Source organism: Cervus elaphus, chromosome 25 (assembly GCF_910594005.1).
Source record: "Cervus elaphus chromosome 25, mCerEla1.1, whole genome shotgun sequence".
Classification (NCBI taxonomy): Eukaryota; Metazoa; Chordata; class Mammalia; order Artiodactyla; family Cervidae; genus Cervus; species Cervus elaphus.
This window is the reverse complement of record NC_057839.1, coordinates 43,465,928-43,484,586: the sequence shown is the minus strand read 5'-3', so window position 1 is coordinate 43,484,586 and position 18,659 is coordinate 43,465,928. Positions and strand designations below refer to the sequence as shown.

The window sequence follows — 18,659 nt, the reverse complement described above, 5'->3', positions numbered from 1 at the left end:
TAAAAATGATTGATTTTGGGAAATTCCTGGCAGTCTAGTGGTTAAGACTCCATGCATCCAATGCTGGGGGCGTGGGTTCAATCCCTGGTCGGGGAACTAAGACCCCACATGGCCAAAAGATAAGTAAAATAAAAAGGATAGATTTTTATAGTTGTCATAGCATTTTTTAATGTTTATAAAGAGTATATTGACCAATGTGTGTAGAAGTTGATAACAAATTCACCAGTGAATTTCCTATTTTGATTTCTCCAAGATCTCATTCACATGTTGTCAGGAAGTTTAAGATTCAATTCAATGTGATGTTTTTAACATTTATGCGTGTGTAAGTCACATATGGTTACCGATTAACGTTTATTATGTATTTTACTAGATGTCAGGAGCATTGCTGCCTGCTTTCTGTCACATTTAATCCTAACACCAGACTTGGAAGTTTTAATAATGATCCCCACTTTAAAGGCAGGGAAACTGAGGTTTTGAGGCTTCAAGTGATTGTCATAAGTACTAAGTGGTAAAGCTTGGCTCAAACTAATTGATGTCTCCTGGCTCTGTCTTCCTTTCATCTCCCTTTATTAATTAGTAGCTGTCGTAAATAAACGGAACCCAGATACAGCCAGTGTTTACTCACACAGTGGTATCTGGGTTTCAGGCAGAAGAGCTTTACTTAACAGGATCCTGGTCCGGGAAGTCACACATCACGTTTGCTGTGCTGTCCAAAGTCATCTCCCTGGCCCCAGGTGGCTCATTCAATTTAATTAAAATGAAATGAAACATTCAGTGTCTCCTTTGCCAGCAGCCACATTTCAGGCATTCGACAGCCACCTGTGGCTGGCAGCCGTCCTGTTAGATGGTGCAGACACAGAATACTCTCTTGCCGTCATAGAGAACTGTATTGGGCAGCACTGACTGCTCAAGACATTGGCCAACCTGTAGAACTTTCTCATCGGTGGTCCTCTGCAGTGTCTGTCAACAAGTGATGGGACTCGGCCCGACCTCCAGCCACCCCTCCTGTGACAATGGTGCGTGTCTGTCCACATGCTTCACAGTGTACTCACTTTTTCTTCGAAGGAGGAAGTTGGCCGGATATGGAAGATGGAGCTGCTTAAAGAATCGGATGGGCTGGGAATTCAGGTTAGTGGAGGCCGAGGATCAAAGCGCTCACCTCATGCTATCGTTGTCACCCAAGTGAAGGAAGGCGGTGCCGCTCACAGGTGACTAGATAACTCTCCCCTTTCTCTGCTTCCTTGTCCTCTCCTCCCCTGCCCCCGGGTGCTGGAGGGTAGTCAAAGGCCTGGTGATTACAGCTTAGGAGGAAGGTGCCGGAGCATCAGGAAATCAGGCACGAGCAGTTCTAATTAAATACCCTTCTGAGCACAGGAAGTGGCTAATTGGTGGGGCCACTGCACGAAGGAGGGATTAAATTTCTGTCTAGTCCAGTTTGAGTGTCAAGTGAATGTTATCCTGAGTTTGGGGATGCTGGTGACACGTGGTTCCTTATCATGAGTGTACTACCAACTAATAAAAATAAATGAAAACAAAATTTAAAAAATTAAAAAACAAAAGAGTGTACCACATGGTGGAACACCACATCCTTCACATCGTCACTGTGGCTGATGATGGGGTTTAAACGTGACCACAGTCCACCTGCCACGTCATGTCTGTCAAGATTTGATACACATGTAAACACGTGTGTCTTGGTCATGCAGGTGTGGAGAGAGAAAAATAAAATGTGAGTTTTCTCCTTGTGACCTAAAAACCATTCACACTCCAAAGCTCCTTTTTTAACCTAGACAGTCATCTGAAGTAGGAAGATGGGTGGTGCTTAGGCAGAGCTTGTCAAAGAAGAAGTCCATGTTGAGTCAGAGGGAGGTAGCCGTCCCGAGATGGAAGGTAGCTCCTACTATGTGGCTGATTGCTCCTGTATACATAGGGCATCTACTGTTTGCAAAGCACCATAGGGTGTATTCGTATGTTGGATGCCCATCTGTATAGAATAAGTGGGTAAAGGTGGAATTTCACTGATGAGGGAGGTGATTCCAGTCTGGAATTAGTATTCAGCCCAGGTACCTTGATGCTAAGAGGGAAATGGCAAACCAGAGCAGTAATGCCCTGCCCAAGACCTTGGGGTCTCTCAAAAACATATCTCATTAGGCAAAGATGAAGGAGCTTAAGTATTTGGTCTGAAGAACAGAATACCGAGGAGAGGACCAATGCACAGATTATCAAGGTGTTCAATGCTCATTGGTCCCATAACTAGAAAGTATGATCCTGTTAGCCTGAGTAGAGAAGAGATTAACTTCAGGTGTCACTTATCTGGGTGGCGGTAATTATCGAAGGTTTAAGACCTTAGGTAGTTCTTATCCAGAAGAGCATCATCATACTTCCCAAAGGATAGATGCTTTAAAGAATTCTCATCAGGTAGCCATTTCCCCATTACTCCTAGGTCTTTGGAAAGTTGGCAATTAGGAAATTCCTGTGCCCAGAGCTGAGGTTACGTAGAACTCTTCTTATCCATTTTTCAAGTGAGCCATTTTTTAATGGGTCTCACCATTTTCTTACACCCCTAGCCTGTATGTGTGTATGTGTCTGGGTGTCAGGGTGTTTAATTCACATGTGGGGCATTCTAGTTAATAACTGGAGCTGAGAAAGATGGGATCAAAGAGGAAAACAAGAGGAACAGAGACATGGATGTCTTGATGGTGATGTGGATAAGTAAACTCAAGGACACTGGCCCAGACCACTGTGTTCTCCTGTATTCCTGAATGCCTCTCCTTCAGAGAGCTCACCCTCATGCCTCCTTGAGGTTCCAGTGTGCTTATTCTCCATGGTTTCCCTCTTTCTCTTCTCTTTCCATCTCAAGCATATACTGTGATTCTGAGCATTTCTCTGCTTTTGGGATTTTTGAAGGACAGAAAGCAGAGATTGTCAGCAGTCTCTCACGCCTCCTGTCTTCTGTTAAAGCCTAAATTCATAGAAAAGATAATGATACATGCCCTAGAGGACAGAGAGAGAAAATGGTGAGGGAGAGGAGGAGAGGGAAGTTGGTTAATTCATTGAAAGAAAGCAAGGAGGAGAGAGTCTATAGACTGGAGAGAAAAACACTGGGGTGAATCTGTGTGAGGGACAAGCGTGAGTCCCACCCCTAAATCCTGGGTGCTGATGCAAAGCCTCCAGAGGGGATGGTGGGACCTGGGCTTTGGGGCTCTCAGCTTCACCCAATTCCCCATCTCATGTTTAGCAGTGGGGATGAAGAGCCTCTGGATGCTTTGAGATCGTGGGAGACCAGGCCGTTGGAGGCTCAGTTGGCACCCACAGAACTGTTGACCCCCCCATGACTGATGAGGCCTGCCTGGTGCTCTATAATGGTCTGTTCCCTGGACCTCTTTAGGGCAGGCAGACCCCGTAGTGACTGGACCTCCTTCCAGCCCAGTAGGAAGGAAGCTCCAAGTAATTCAGTTAATTGAAAGGAAACAAAGAGAACATATTTGCATGCCTGTGATGTACGCCAGGTCTGTTCCCTGCAACAGCAGTAACTTAGGCAGTTTCTTTGTTCATTTTTCTGTTCGTCCGTCTGCTTATGGAGCTTGGCGGCAGAGACACAAGGAGGAAGGAGGCAGTTTGAGACTTGACCCGCAAGGCCCCGTGACTCTTGGGCGCAGGGATTACAGACGCATGAGGTGCAGGGTCTGAGGTGCCACAGAGGAAATCCTGGGGAGAGAGAGGGACTTGGGTTAGGGAAGGATTCCTGGCGAGCTTCGGATACCTTCGTTCTTCTGGGGCTAAGTTCAGAGACTCAGCTGATGACTCAGTCACAAGGGCAGGATATCAGGTAGGATTGAGAAAAGAAAGACTTAACTATCCTAAAGCTTTGGGCTCTTGGTTCCTCTCCATCATGTCTCCACCTGGATGGGAGGTGTTTCATTGACACTGATGTAGGATATGGTGGTAACTTACGATCGTGCCTGTAACTAAGGGACCCTCTGAAATCGTGAAGCTCTTAGCTCTGCTAACTGGGCATCTGGACCCTGACAGAAGGATGAACAGTCCCACCCCAGCTGTCCCCATCTTCCCTACTCCTCTGTAGCCCATTTTGGACTGTCCCCTTCTGACAACCCTCCCCAACTCCAGGAAGATGGCCCTTCTCAAGCCTAGAACATCTTGACGAGGGATTTTTTTTTTTTTCCCGTCTCCATTTCCTCAGGGATGGCAGACTGTCCTTAGGAGATGAGCTGCTGGTAATCAATGGTCACTTACTAGTTGGGCTCTCCCACGAGGAAGCTGTGGCCATTCTTCGCTCAGCCACTGGAGTGGTTCAGCTGGTGGTGGCCAGCAAGGTAGGTGGATTTGTTTGTTTTGTAAAATATTTTGAATGGCAGTGGCAGATTTGGTTGTGAGCCCTCCCCATGAACCCCCTCACCCCCACCCCCTAACACATGCGTACTCAGCTTTGCTTGGGCCAGTCGAATAGCCATGATTCTGCAGTGCAGGCCCACAAGGGTCCCGGAGCTTAAGGGCGTTTAATCATCTTGCCATCCTTTAAGAGCGTTAGTAGGTATATCTGGGCTTCCCTGGTAGCTCAGCTGGTAAAGAATCCGCCTGCAATGCGGGAGACCTGGGTTTGGTCCCTGGGTTGGGAAGATCCCCTGGAGAAAGGAATGGCTACCCACTCCAGCATTCTGGCCTGGAGAATTCCATGGACTAGGATGCAGAGTTGGGCACAACTGAGCAACTTTCACGATAGGTTTGTCTAGGGGATTAAAAAGCATCACGAGGACTAAGGGAAAGAGATGAATGGGAGAAAAGACAGGATAGAGAGGGTAGCAACTGACCCAAGGGGAAACCAAGGAGGAGATGTGGAAGCAGGAGCGGGAGAGAGATGTGGAGATGCGCATCTTCCAGGACCTGCCGGAAGGAGGTTGGGGTGGCATGGCCATGGGCAGCATGGGCAGGCTGCAGGCCTGGGCTCTGACCCCTGGCAGCACAGAGCGTCGGTGCTAGAGGAAGCCTTGTGAACCTTGCTTATCCAGCTATGCCCCCTCCCATCCCCCTTGGTTTTACAAATGACACGGCAAGACAGAGCTTCCAAGGGGGCCATGATGCAACTGACAGTGTCAGGACCCTGACTCTTGCTATGACGCCGAGTCTGGCCATGCCCTCTGTCTGGCTGCCACCTCTTCTTCACGAGGCCTCAGGCTGGGGCTCCTTTCACCCCCCACCCACCAGAGCATGTGAAACTCGTGCTGAGGTCTGGGACCCCCATCTGCTCTCTCCCCGGGGTCTCGGCAGCCTTAGAGCGCTGCAGAGAGGCATTGGGACAGCAGCTGTGGGACAAGGGGAGGACAGGGCTGTCTGCGTTCTGCTCCGTTGTCTGATGAGGTGGTGACATCCATGAGACCAGGGAAGAACCCTCCGGACTCGGGGGCTAGTGCAGTGGAGACACGGGCTTCGTTCCGGTTCATCCTGGCTCCAGCTCAGGGGAGCACTGGTATGAACCACCCCGTCCTTAACGCTTCCCAGCAATAGCTCTCTCCAGGATGTCTGATTTCCCCCAGTTATCCTTGATGCTACTTTTGAACCCTGCATCCACAGGTTTTTATATATTTTCCTTCTTAGATTGCACAGTCTATTGCCCATTTTGTGTGCTGAATCACGTCTGGCTCTTTGCGACCCCATGAACGGTAGCCTGCCAGGCTGCCCTGTCCGTGGGATTTCTCAGGCAAGAACACTGAAGTGGGTTGCCATTTCCTCCTCCAGGGGATCCTTCCAGCCGTGTCTCTTGTGTCTCCTGCGTTGGCAGGCAGATTCTTGACCAATAGCACTTCCTGGGTTTAATAAATAGGTGAGTATTTTGAGTCATCTGAAAAACCTACTTTCCCCCTTTATGTTTCGCTGGTGGCTCAGCTGTTAAAGAATCCACCTGCAGTGCGGGAGACCTGGGTTTGATGCCTGGGTTAGGAAGATCACCTGGAAAAGGGAATGGCTACCCACTCCCATTATTCTAGCTGGAGAAGTCTCCTTTATACCCCAAATCCTGCTTCCAGCCAGAATTCAGAGCTTGGCAAAGACTTGGCAGGAAGAGCTGACACTGAAGCCCTAGAGGCAGGAATTGAGACCTTCTCCATTCATACACCCCATCTTTGCCTCCCAGAGATGCCATGGTATCTTCTCCCTAGGGTTGAGGCAGGAGCAAAGCCAGGGATGCTCTTGGTCAGCCTAGTGGATCCCACAAGGAGGGAAAGGCTGAAACAAATTCCTCATTTGACCAGATGTGGTGGGAATTTGAAAAACATTATTGGTTCTTACACACACACACCCTACCTCCCCAAGCTTGCAGCTTAACCACGCAGGGGGCTCTGTACAGGCATTAAAGCATGTCCACCAAACCTTTATTTCTGGGCTGACTTCTTTCTCCTGCTAGTTTGGAAAGTGGGAAAGAAATCTCTTCTATGCCAGTCATTATACGTAAATGACACAAAGAAAATACAAAGACAAAAAACGATCCCTCATGGGTAAAACTAGTAATTAGGGGGCACTTGTGAGATTTTTTAAAACAGACATCACTCATCAACTTGAAGAAAGACACTCACATGTACTGGGTACCACTGGTTGCCAGGCGCTTTATACCTACTGTCTCATTTAATTCTTAAAGTGAATCCCAGGAGAGAACCATTAGTTCTTTTCATTCAGAAGATGAGATCAGAGCCTAAGAGATAAGTTAATCTGTCCAGAGGTCATACAGGCAATGGGTGGCAGAAGCAGCTTTCATCCTGGGTCCACTGGCCTTCAGACTTTCATGCTGCCGCTTAGTCACATAAGATTTAAAGGAATCCAGAGCCCACGGTGTTAGAACAAGGTCACGTGTTCCTGCCGGAGGCTGGGACACTTTGGGACACTTGTTGAGGTCTTTGTAGGGCTGAGCAGCGTCCATAGGTGAGGAACAGGAGTCCGTTCTGGTTTTCAGTCTGTTGACTCTTGGCCATCTGTCCAGAGCTACGGCCCTAAGGCTGACCAGCCCTCAGAGCTTTCTCCTCCTTCCCATTTGCTTCACCTACAGCTAAGCAATATAGGCTGCTGCAGCAGCTGCCAGCTGTTTGCTCCTGAACTTAATCTGCTCCGTCCAAGGTGCTCATCCATGGAGAAAAAGCACCTGATCGTTAGGCACTGCTTGACTTCTGTTCCTCTTCTTTATCCCAAAGAACAAATCATCTACAGACTTCAGTTCTGCCTTTATATTCGAAGAGAAAGAGAAAAGAAAGAAAAACTTTTGACTTGCCACATATAGTAATAGTATATTACTATACTATAGTATACATACTAGTATATAATTTACAGAAATAGTAAAAAAAAATCTAAATTATTGTTGCAGATAAGCATCACTTTGTCACAAAACTTAACAGGCATTGTTTTAGAAATATAACAGTTACTGTCTTCTGGAAAGGATGTCTTGTGTTTCTGCACAGTATGTCATTTGTGTATAAGAGAGGAGCTTAGAAAGTTTTTGTTGAATGAATAAACTCAGAATATCCAAGTTCATCTTGATATTCCTGGAAGTACATGCATAGCAACACGGATTTCTCTTGTGCACTGTCTCTTTTTTGTTTCACTCTTTGTTTTTATTAACAAGAAATATGTATTCATTGTATCTAATGTAGAAAACCCAGGAAAAAAGTATAGAGAAGAAAAACGTGATAAAATGTCTAATATTGCCAATAGTACCATCCTCTAACTGGCATTTCCTTCCAGACAGGAACACGTTTTCTTTTAAATGGAATCAAACACAAGGAGACAGTGTACCTGGAGGCAGTCCCGTCAGAATTCAAGGGCCAGCACAGCCCTGTAAAAGCTGTGTATCTTGAGCAAGTTAGTGCTTCTTTCGAAATCTCACTTGTACAGTGAGAATCAATAACTGCTTCATGGGATGTTAGGAAGATTAAATGAGCTATAAAGATCTCTAAACAATGTAGGTGGTCATAGTGAGTACTTGGAGAAATGTGTGTCTTTATGGTTTTCGTATTGTATCCAGGTACAATACGTAATGATAATTACATCTGTTACTAATACGGTCCTTATTATTTTTAACCTGCTTTTTCACTGAGTAACCCGCTAAAAGAGCTCTTTGCCCATCAGGAAATGTATTTCTAGATCAACATTTTTAATGAGAGTGAGTATTCCATCTTGTGGCTGTTGTGAAATTTACTCAACAGTTGGAACTTTTCACTCTTTTAAGCTTTCTTCTATTAATAGTTGAGCAGCATTGACATCACAGAAAAGGATTCAGCTCACTTTCTCGCAAATAACTCTTTTTCCTTTCCTTGGGCAAGGTCTAAAAGTATGGTAGTCATGAATTACTGATCTAAAATGAATGAGGTTCAGGTACCTTGAAGGAGTGGAATCCGCATCAAACTAGGAACAAATGTCACTCACCAGGTGCCAACTCCTGGTAGTTTGTAACGTCCCTTTTATAAGCTGGGTCTTCTTTGTTGTTCTGTCTTCTGTCATCCCCCAAGGAATATGATGATCAAAACTTTCCACATGTTTCCTTCCTGGTAGAAACTGCTGGTGTGGCAGAAAGAGGAGAGGGCACGTTGCTCTTTCATTCTGGCCTCAGATCAGCCCTGTAGCCCTGGTCCCTGGCCTCGCGTGTCATGTCCTTTCCCAGGAGAGCTCTCAGCTCCCGTGCCTGCCTCATTTGTCCTTGGGATTGTCACGTGGCCTCATGGATCTCGCCTGCACCGCACACCCATTCTGACTTTATCTGTGTCTAGGAAGGAAGGGCTGTGTTGATGAAGCCCCCTTTGGAGTCTAATCTTAATAGAATGTGATTCCATGTATTTCTGGTGTCCTTTAAAAGTTGTTCAAGGACTGCTTTCGTGGCAGACATTATCAGTCTCCACTCTCATTGAGATTCAGTAAATGATCTAATCTTTCTAACCAACAGGGGTTTGTGAGATGAGCAGTGAGCGAGAGGAGAATATAGTGGATGTTTGAGCTCTGAGCTCAACCTGGGGACACAGCGCTGAGTCGACATGATTTGGGGAACTCTCAGACAAAAAGGGAGATAGACGAATAAGTTACATACCCACAGTGAGGCGGTAAATGGTAGAGGACATGAGAGGAGAAAGGTGGGACTCCAGGAAGCCTTGCAAGAGAGGCTGCTCAAGCTTTGACCAAAGAGGCCTTAGTCTTGGGAAGAAGAGTGGTCTAGACAGGGGAGCTGCAGTTGAGAGAGGAAGCATGGCTGGGGAGAGCCTGGCATGTTTGAAAGTCAGCGTGGCTTGGGTGGAAGGGAGGCTTGGAGGGAGGAATGGAGGCAGGTGAGTTTGGAGAGCTGGGCAGAGGCCAAATCTCTGATGTTGGCCTGCCAATGAGGGAGTTTAAGCTACATCCTGAAAGTAAGACGGTGGGGGCATCGAAGGATCTTAAGTTCAGGGAGCTTAGATTACTCATAGAAACATTCAGTTAAGAAATACTGATTCATCAAGGAGAAAAAAAAAACTCTAGGTTCAAATTGGCCCTATACCCCTGACATGTGGATTCACCTCACACACCTGGAAATGTGGAACGTATACTCCATGTAGTCTTGGGATTGGGAACACGTGACCACTCGCCGTTTACTCTGCTGTTTCCTTGACCTTGATATCACAGGGTAATTCACGGGCCTCTCGTTGTTTCCCCATAGGAGAATTCTGCCGAGGACCTCCTGAGGCTGACATCTAAGAGTCTGCCTGACCTGACCAGCTCCACAGAGGACGTGTCCTCTTGGACCGACAACGAAGACCGGGAGCCAGACGAGGACGAAGGCACGGGCGCATCTTCCGTCCAGAGAGCAGTAAGTGCGCCTGCGCTCTGCCGGGATGGTCTGCCGGGACGATGTTCTGCCGAAGACGTGGGTATCAGGGCTAGAGATAAAAGCTTGAGATAGACATTATGGTCCAGACCAGGCTGGGAGAGAACCACAGTGCATCTTTTTATTTTTTTATTTTTTTTGTCAGAATCAGCCAGAAAAATCTATGAAGGTAATACTTTTTGTTTAAGAAAAAACAATTGGCTCTATACCCCTGGAAATAAGAGAGCAATTGGTACTGAGTTCAGTGCATATATCAACTTCTAGGGTGTCTAATAATACACACAGGATTTTATTGCTATTTCTTGATACAGTGTTTGAAAATTATTGCTTGTGAAGTTGAGCTTAGACTGAGAGATGTCTGGTTGCAAGTAGAATGTTAAAATAACACAGAACCCATTCAGGCGAACTTGTATGGATGTATCTCCCAGTTTTAATGAAATGAGGACTTTTTGCTTGGCTCGTGGGTCTTCCTCAAACAGCCTGTGACCCTTCACGCCCTCATGAGCTGCCCCCACCCCGTTGTGGTCTGGCGGAGTCTGGAGGGCTGTGGTTAACTGTGGTTTCAGTGCAGCTCTGCGGGCTCCTCTTTGTATCCCACATCTTACAGATATCTCGTATTTAGTATAAAACCTTGTGAGCTGTCAGTCCCCATTCATCCAGGCCTGGGGAGGGTCCCTTCCTTTTGCCATTTGGGTCTCTTACTCTTTCCCAGTAGCTCTGAGCCTAGGCAGCATGGTAAGCGTTGGGAAGTTAGTCTTGTTTGTAATTAGGCCTTAGAAGACAGCAACACAAAATGTATCTCTTATCCCATTTATATAATTGTTACTGCTTAGTAACTCAGTTGTGTCTGACTCTCTGCAACCCCATGGACTACAGAACACCAGGTTTCCCTGTCCTTCACCATCTCCCAGAGTTTGCTCAAACTCATGTCCATTGGGCTTCCCTGGTAGCTCAACTAACAAAGAATCCGCCTGCAGTGCAGGAGACCCCAGTTCGATTCCTGGGTCAGGAAGATCCACTGGAGAAAGGGATATGCTACCCACTCCAGTATTCTTGGGCTTTCCTTGTGGCTCAGCTGGTAAAGAATCTGCCTGCAGTGCGGGAGACCTGAGTTCAATCCCTGGGTTGGGAAAATCCCCCGGAGAAGGGAATGGCTACCCACTCCAGTTTTCTAGTATTCTGGCCTGGAGAATTCCATGGACTATACAGTCACCAATGGTCGGACACGACTGAGCGATTTTCACTTCACTTCATGTCCACTGAGTCAGTGATGCCATTCAACCATCTCATCCTCTGTTCCCTTCTTTTCCTGCCTCCTATCTTTCCCAGCATCAGAGTCTTTTCCAATGTGTTGGCTCTTCACATCAGGTGGCCAAAGTATTGGAGCTTCAGCTTATCATCAGTCCTTCCAATGAATATTGAGAATTGATTTCCTTTAGGATTGACTGGTTTGATCTCCTTGCAGTCCAAGGGACTCTCAGGAGTCTTCTCCAGCACCACAGTTTAAAAGCATCAGTTCTTCAGTGCTCATCCTTTTTTATAGTCCAACTCTCACATCTATATATAACTATTTATATTATAATATGATATATTAATTTAAGAAAGAAAAAGTTACTTTTTCCTTTTCTTTTTTATCATTAGAGTTCCAAGGCCACTAAACTATGGTTGTGCAGGCTGTGGACTGCACAAAGGTACCACATCTAAAGGAACACCACTTACATCATAAATATCATAGGCTCTTGTGTTTATGAGGACAGTTTTCTGGAAGATGGCAGTAAAGAGTTTTGTTCTAACAAAATCAGCACATTAAGACAACTTTCCAGTAAACAAAGGAAAACGTCCTGAAGAAGGGGTGTGTGTGTGAGTTAGTCAGTCACTCAGTCATGTCCAACTCTTTGTGGCCCCATGGACTGTAGCCTGCCAGGCTTCTCTGTCCATGGGATTCTCCAGGCAAGAATACTGGAATGGGTTGCCATTTCCTTCTCTTCTCCCTGACCCAGGTATCAAACCCACGTCTCTTCATCTCATGCATTGGCAGGCATTTCTTTACCACTGCACCACCTGGGAAACCCTCCAGAATATATCCTATCTGTATTAAATCTCTTAGCTCTCATACCAGGACCATGTGGCTTTCCCATGAACTACTTGTCACATTTAGATTTGTGCTTATTTGATTAAAATCTGTTTCTCCCATCTAACTGTGAACTCCATGCGATGTGGGAACATGATGTCTGGTTTGGGTTCCCAGTGAATCCCTAGAATTTAGCCAGTACATCTGGTGCTGGGTTATAAATAACTTAATACATTTAAAAACAAACAACAGGACAAGCATTCATTTAAAACTAATGAAAAAAATGACAACAAAATCTAACTAGGTTTATCCACCGCAAACATTATGGTTACGCCCCTGGCTCATAGCTGACCATATCCTAGCAGCCTCAGAGGGCTGATATCTACATTTCAGCCCCTACAGGGGTGACTTACAGAGACAGATGGCTCTCTGGATAAACCTGGAACTGTCTGAATAGCGTATGTCTCTTCTCCCACTATTGTCTGCCCACCCTTCAAGGCCAAGATCTTTCTGAGCCTGCCCATCCTTCCTCCTTGTGACCTCCCCCCATCCCCCCAGCACTGTCCGTTCCCGGTTGACAGAGCAGTCACCCTCCACACAGAAGGGGTACGGAGTGTGTGGCAGTCCAGCCAGTAAACTGTTCAACTCCAGCCTGACTCTGCTAGCCCCACCTTTCTAGCCAGACACGGCTCAGTTCAGTTCAGTCGCGTTTGACTCTCTATGACCCCATGAACCGCAGCACGCCAGGCCTCCCTGTCCATCACCAACTCCCGGAGTCCACCCAAACCCATGTCCATCAGGTCGGTGATGCCATCCAACCATCTCATCCTCTGTCGTCCCCTTCTCCTCCTACCCTCAATCTTTCCCAGCATCAGGGTCTTTTCAAATGAGTCAGCTCTTCGCATCAGGTAGCCGAAGTATTGGAGTTTCAGCTTCAACACCAGTCCTTCCAATTAACACTCAGGACTGATCTCCTTTAGGATGGACTGGTTCGATCTCCTTGTAGTCCAAGGGACTCTCAAGAGTCTTCTCCAACACCACAGTTCAAAAGCATCAATTCTTCGGCGCTAAGCTTTTTTATAGTCCAACTGTCACATCCATACATGGCTACTGGAAAAAACCATAGCCTTGACCAGACAGACCTTTGTTGGCAAAGTAATGTCTCTGCTTTTTATTATGCTGTCTAGGTTGGTCATAACTTTCCTGCCAAGGAGTAAGCGTCTTTTAATTTCATGGCTGCAGTCACCATCTGCAGTGATTTTGGAGCCCCCCAAAATAAACTCTCTCACTCTTTCCATTGTTTCTCCATCTATTTGCCGTGAAGTAATGGGACCAGATGCCATGATCTTAGTTTTCTGAATGTTGAGCTTTAAGCCAACTTTTTCACTCTCCTCTTTCACTTTCATCAAGAGGCTTTTTAGTTCTTCACTTTCTGCCATAAGGGTGGTATCATCCGCATATCTGAGGTTATTGGTATTTCTCCTGGCAATCTTGATTCCAGCTTGTGCTTCCTCCAGCCCGTGATGTACTCTGCATATAAGTTAAATAAGCAGGGTGACAATATACAGTCTTGACATACTCTGTTTCCTATTTGGAACCAGTCTGTTGTTCCATGTCTAGTTCTAACTGTTGCTTCCTGACCTGCATACAGGTTTCTCAAGTGGCAGGTCAGGTGGTCTGGTATTCCCATCTCTTTCAGAATTTTCCACAGTTTATTGTGATCCACACAGTCAAAGGCTTTGGCATAGTCAATAAAGCAGAAATAGATGTTTTTCTGGAACTCTCTTGCTTTTTCAATGATCCAGTGGATGTTGGCAATTTGATCTCTGGTTCCTCTGCCTTTTCTGAAACCAGTTTGAACATCTGGACTTTCACGGTTCACGTATTGCTAAAGCCTGGCTTGGAGAATTTTAAGCATTACTTTACTAGCATGTGAGATGAGTGCAATTGTGCGGTAGTTTGAGCATTGTTTGGCATTGCCTTTCTTTGGGATTGGAATGAAAACTGACCTTTTCCAGTCCTGTGGCCACTGCCCACAGTATGTAAGTACCCAAGTAAGACGGTAGGCACTGAGAGAGGGGATCAGAGGGCAGACAGACTGAAACTACAATCACAGACATCTAGCCAATCTGATCACAGGACCACAGCCTTGTCTAACTCAGTGAAACTAAGCCATGCCATGTGGGGCCACCCAAGACGACGGGTCATGGTGGAGAGGTCTGACAGAATGTGGTCCACTGGAGAAGGGAATGGCAAACCAGTTCAGTATTCTTGCCTTGAGAACCCCATGAACAGTGTGAGAAGACATGGCTCTCCAGCCCACAGTTTTTCCCCTCATGTGCCCACAATCTGGAGGGCTCGATCCCACTGCCCTGCCTTACTCAGCCAGCTCCCAGTGAAGAGTTGAGTAAGCTCAGGATGTAAAGAGAGGACAACTCTGCAACACACCTGCACCTCCTCTCATAAGGGCCAGGGCAAGTATGTGGCCCAGTAGTCTGTGGAGAGGTTACAATCACATGTTTTAAAATTTCATAATTCATAATCTCTTGCTGAAAAATCCAAGGAATTGTCTAGAAACTTTTTTACACTAAATACTGCTCTAAACATTACCCATGACATATATTAAATGTATTATATGTTATATACTTTTATTTAAATTATAACTTAGACTTACTGTAGTTTTATAAATTATAATGCTTTTTATAATTGTATTTATGTAATATGGACTTCCCTGGTGGCTCAGTGGTAAAGAATCTGCCTGCCAAGCAAGAAATGCAGGTTCGATCCCTGGAGATGGAAACGGCAACCCACTCCAGTATTCTTGCTGAAATAATCCTGTGGACAGAGGAGCCTGGTGGGCCACAGTTCACGGGGTTGCAAAAAAGTTGGACACGACTTAGCAACTAAATAACAATCTTTGTAATACATATGTATAAACATAACTCATAATTTAAATTATTAGTTAAATGAGTTCTAATTTCAAGAGTAATGTTTCTACTATATAAGTGGTTTTTGGTCTCCCCATCCCCAAGAAGACCTCACAAATAAAATACAAATCACTGACAATCGTACTATTGAAAGATAGTAGGATTTAACATTTTGCTATGCTTTTCAAGTTGGTTTTTTTCTTAAGCACACATATAGTTTTAATTGACCTTATATTAACAACTTATGAAGCTTGCTATGGTCTTAATGATGTAATCATAAACATCTCCCCTGAAACATGGTTTATAATGGCTAATATTTTATAACATGGATATGCCATAATTTATTTTACTAATTTTCTACCAAAAATTCCATTTACATCTATCACATGTGTATTTTATTTTTAAAATCATAAAGAATTCTTCATGGAACATGCTTGTCCGTGTAGCCCTCTGCACATTTTTCATTTTTTTATTTGCTTCAATGGCTTGTAGAAGTAGAATTGCGTCGTTAAAAGTTTTCTCCAGAGAGGTTATGCTAATTTACATTTCTGCAGTGCCTGGGGCCTGTCATTGCCAATAACATTATCTTAAAAGTTTACAAATTAATCACATCTTGTTGTATATGTTTGTTGTGTATGCTTGTTACTGCAATTTTGCCAAAGGACTTTTCAGTGTTCTGTCCTAACACACTTTATTTGGGAAACTTTAGGTTGCTTTTAAGAAGAAATAAATGACTGAGCAGTAGTCCCCCACAAGAGCACATATTTCAGAGCTGCCTTCTGGGTTTCTCCGTTATGTCACCTCCAGCTCGCAAATGCAAATCTTGAACCCCTTATCATTGGTGGAGAAGCCAGCACTGACCTTCCTTGACTGTTAGTTCTGCCTTCACTGTGCTCCAGAGACCCCTCACCTCACCTCACCTTCCGCTCCACACCCCTTACAAAACATCCCAGAGAAGGGATACCAGCCTTCTTCCCTGGCTTGTCACCTTTGCCGAAACGCCCACCATCTGTCAGCCACTCTCTTGAGCTCTGGTTTCAAGCCAGATGACCTGGGTATGAGACAGAGTCCTGCAGGGCCAGGAAGTGAGCACATGACATTTTCCCAACTTCACAGTCTGCCCAGAATCTCCTGCTGGGCCTTGTAAAGGTCCTGAACTACTGAGGGGGGTGGGGGAAATAATTATTTTTTAGTTTTATGTTTATAATCCAAGACACTTTGTTTTATGATCCTTAAACACCGGTGAACCACTTAGATGAAAGAAACTTGGTACTGTTTTAATCAACTAAGTCACAAAGCCTTTTACTTCCCTGAAGATAATGATGAAACCTGATGCCAAGTTCGAGTCTGACTTTGACTCTTCTACACCTCTTAAGTTGTGGACACCCCAAGCACTTAAATGGAGCAAATGTAATACAAATGCTCAGGGTCTGCAGTGAGCACCCCTGTGATCTATTTTTCATGGCTGCAATAAACAGCCATGAGATTTTCCCTTCAAAAAGCTCTAGCCATGCTTAGAATAGAGCCATATGCATGCTTAGAATAGAACCATATGGTGAGTATCAAGTGTGAGGAGTAAAGGCAGCAAAAAGAGAACTGGGATGGGACAGTGAAATCCCACAGTTATTTGCATAACTGTCACCATCTCAGTGGGGTCTGACTTCATTGAGGGGGTCCTCCCTCCCTTCCCTCCACCACATCTGATCTTAAAAACCTCCAGGTTGGTCTCAGAAATAGCCAAGTCTAGTCCCCTCCCCTGTACTAACTATGGTCCTGATTCACCCGATCGATCATTCTTTCTCAAGTCTGTCTTCTCCACTTTGTCTTCTGCCTGACAGTGGCAATTTTTAAATGAGAGTCTGACCACGTCACTCGGTTTAAAGTCCTTCAAGGTGTCTCAGTCACGCTGGCTTTAAAATCACAACTGCTTAACATGAAGCCGTCAGATCCAGCCCGCCTGTGCTTCCTTTCCTTCTGTCTGTGCTCCTGGCAGATCTAAACACACACACACACACACACACACACACACACACACCTGCACACATACAACCCCACCCCAACTCCAACACACACACACACACACACATCTGCACACATACAACCCTCCCTGGCACACCCCCAAACCTGCTAATCTCTGTTTCCCTGGCATTTAGCATCTGCTGTGTTCTATTTATTTGTTGCTACATATCTCTTTGGGGGTCTTCCCATCCCAGGGGATCTTCCCATCCCAGAGATCGAACCCAGGTCTCCCACATTGTGGGCAGATTCTTTACCATCTGAGCCACCAGGGAAGCCCAGTCTCTTTGGGAGGAGAAAGAAAATATTTAAATTTATAAACTTTTGAAGTCAGGTATACCTCATTCCTAGAGGCAGGCATGGCAACCGACTCCAGCATTCCTGCCTGGGGAATCTGATGCACAGAAGGGCCTGGAGCGCTACAGTCCTTGGGATCGCAAAGAGTCAGGCACGACTGAGTGACTGACACCTTCACACAGTTGATTTACAATGTTGTGTTCATTTCTGCTTTACAGCAGAAGTCAGTTATACATATATTTTTCATGTTCTTTTCCATTATGGTTTATCACAGGATATTGAATATAGTTTCTTGTGCTTTAAGGTAGAAATTTGTTGTTTGTCCATCCTATATATAATAGTCTACATCCAGATCATCTTTTTTAAAATAAGATTTTTAAGGAAAAATATGTATCTGGCCTTCTGAGAGAGTGGCTGTTTTTAAAATGAAGAGTAGAAAAAGGGTTTTAACATAACAGTGTGTGGAATGAGTGATACCTCCTTTTTAAGTGATCAGGAACCTGTCTTACCCTTTTTATATTTTTAACAAAAACAAACAAAAATGAAAATGGAAGTAATGATTGTTGCTGCCAAATCTGCAATTGTTGGAGCTCTGCTGGGAAGATTTGTTTAGCACATCAATCAGCAGACCTGTATCCGGCTTCCTTTGGCATGAAGGGAATCAGCTCTAATATTTTTGGAATCCCCGGTTTGGAAAATCTTGGAGAACCTTTGGGTTTATTAAGGTTAAAGAAGGAATAAAGGAGTTCGTCTTTCAAAAGGAAAGACAAGCCAAACTGGATCTTATGGTTCTGTAAGTCTGATGTGGGTGTTTGACTCTGTTTGTTGATGGCTTAGCCCTGAGGTGTGAGAAACTGAATCACAGTCTTTTGGAAAAGGCAGCATCTTTGGGGAGGAGGTGGGGTGCTATATATATATATATATGAAATAATTAATATGTTTATATATGGAGAAAAAGGAGGAGAGGCGCTCTTGGGTTTTATTTGCATTGAATAATTGATAAATTGGCTCGTGAATGTTTCCCTGGGCACTGAGGACTCTCACTGAAGTGTGTGAGGGTGCCACTGCTGTTAACAGGAGTCAGAGAGTGGGACTGATGTTTGGGGCCTGAGCTAGATCGTTCTGGGGAATCAGACTTAGAGGCTAATGCAAGGGACAGTGTGTGTAAACTTGTGATTAGTATTAAAGCAGGAAGGTCCCAGGGTCTGCCTGAAAAATCAGATCTTCACAGAGTGAAACTATTAATGCCGAGAAACACTGGCTCAGAGCTCCTTGAGCTTTTTTTTTTTTTTGAGGGGGGGATTCCTTTTTCTAAAATGTTATTTTTTTTAATTGAAGGATAATTGCTTTACAATACTGTGCTGACTTCTGCCCTACACCAACAGGAATCAGCCATATCCCTGAGCTTTCTGTAAGGGGAGCAACTGTGTTTTCCTAAAGCCTTGAGGTGCAGGGTTTTTAGAGCTGCTCAGATGCACAGCGGTGGGCTCTGGTGCTGGGTCTC

The 18,659-nt window shown here is 45.1% G+C and overlaps 1 protein-coding gene across 8 annotated transcripts in view; it reads left to right on the top strand.

Annotated features, from left to right (window-relative positions):
- The window catches only part of PDZD2 (PDZ domain containing 2), a 255,476-nt gene that overhangs the window by 162,156 nt on the left and 74,661 nt on the right, over nt 1-18,659 (top strand). For 5 of the 8 annotated variants that reach the window (XM_043887459.1, XM_043887458.1, XM_043887463.1 and 2 more), the window contains exons 3-5: nt 1,066-1,208; nt 4,199-4,331; nt 9,677-9,826. In XM_043887459.1, the coding sequence (XP_043743394.1) occupies nt 1,066-1,208; nt 4,199-4,331; nt 9,677-9,826 (426 nt within the window). Of the gene's footprint in view, nt 1-1,065; nt 1,209-4,198; nt 4,332-9,676; nt 9,827-18,659 lie in introns of those variants that run through there. The other 3 variants (XM_043887467.1, XM_043887461.1, XM_043887462.1) reach the window with 3 other exon arrangements.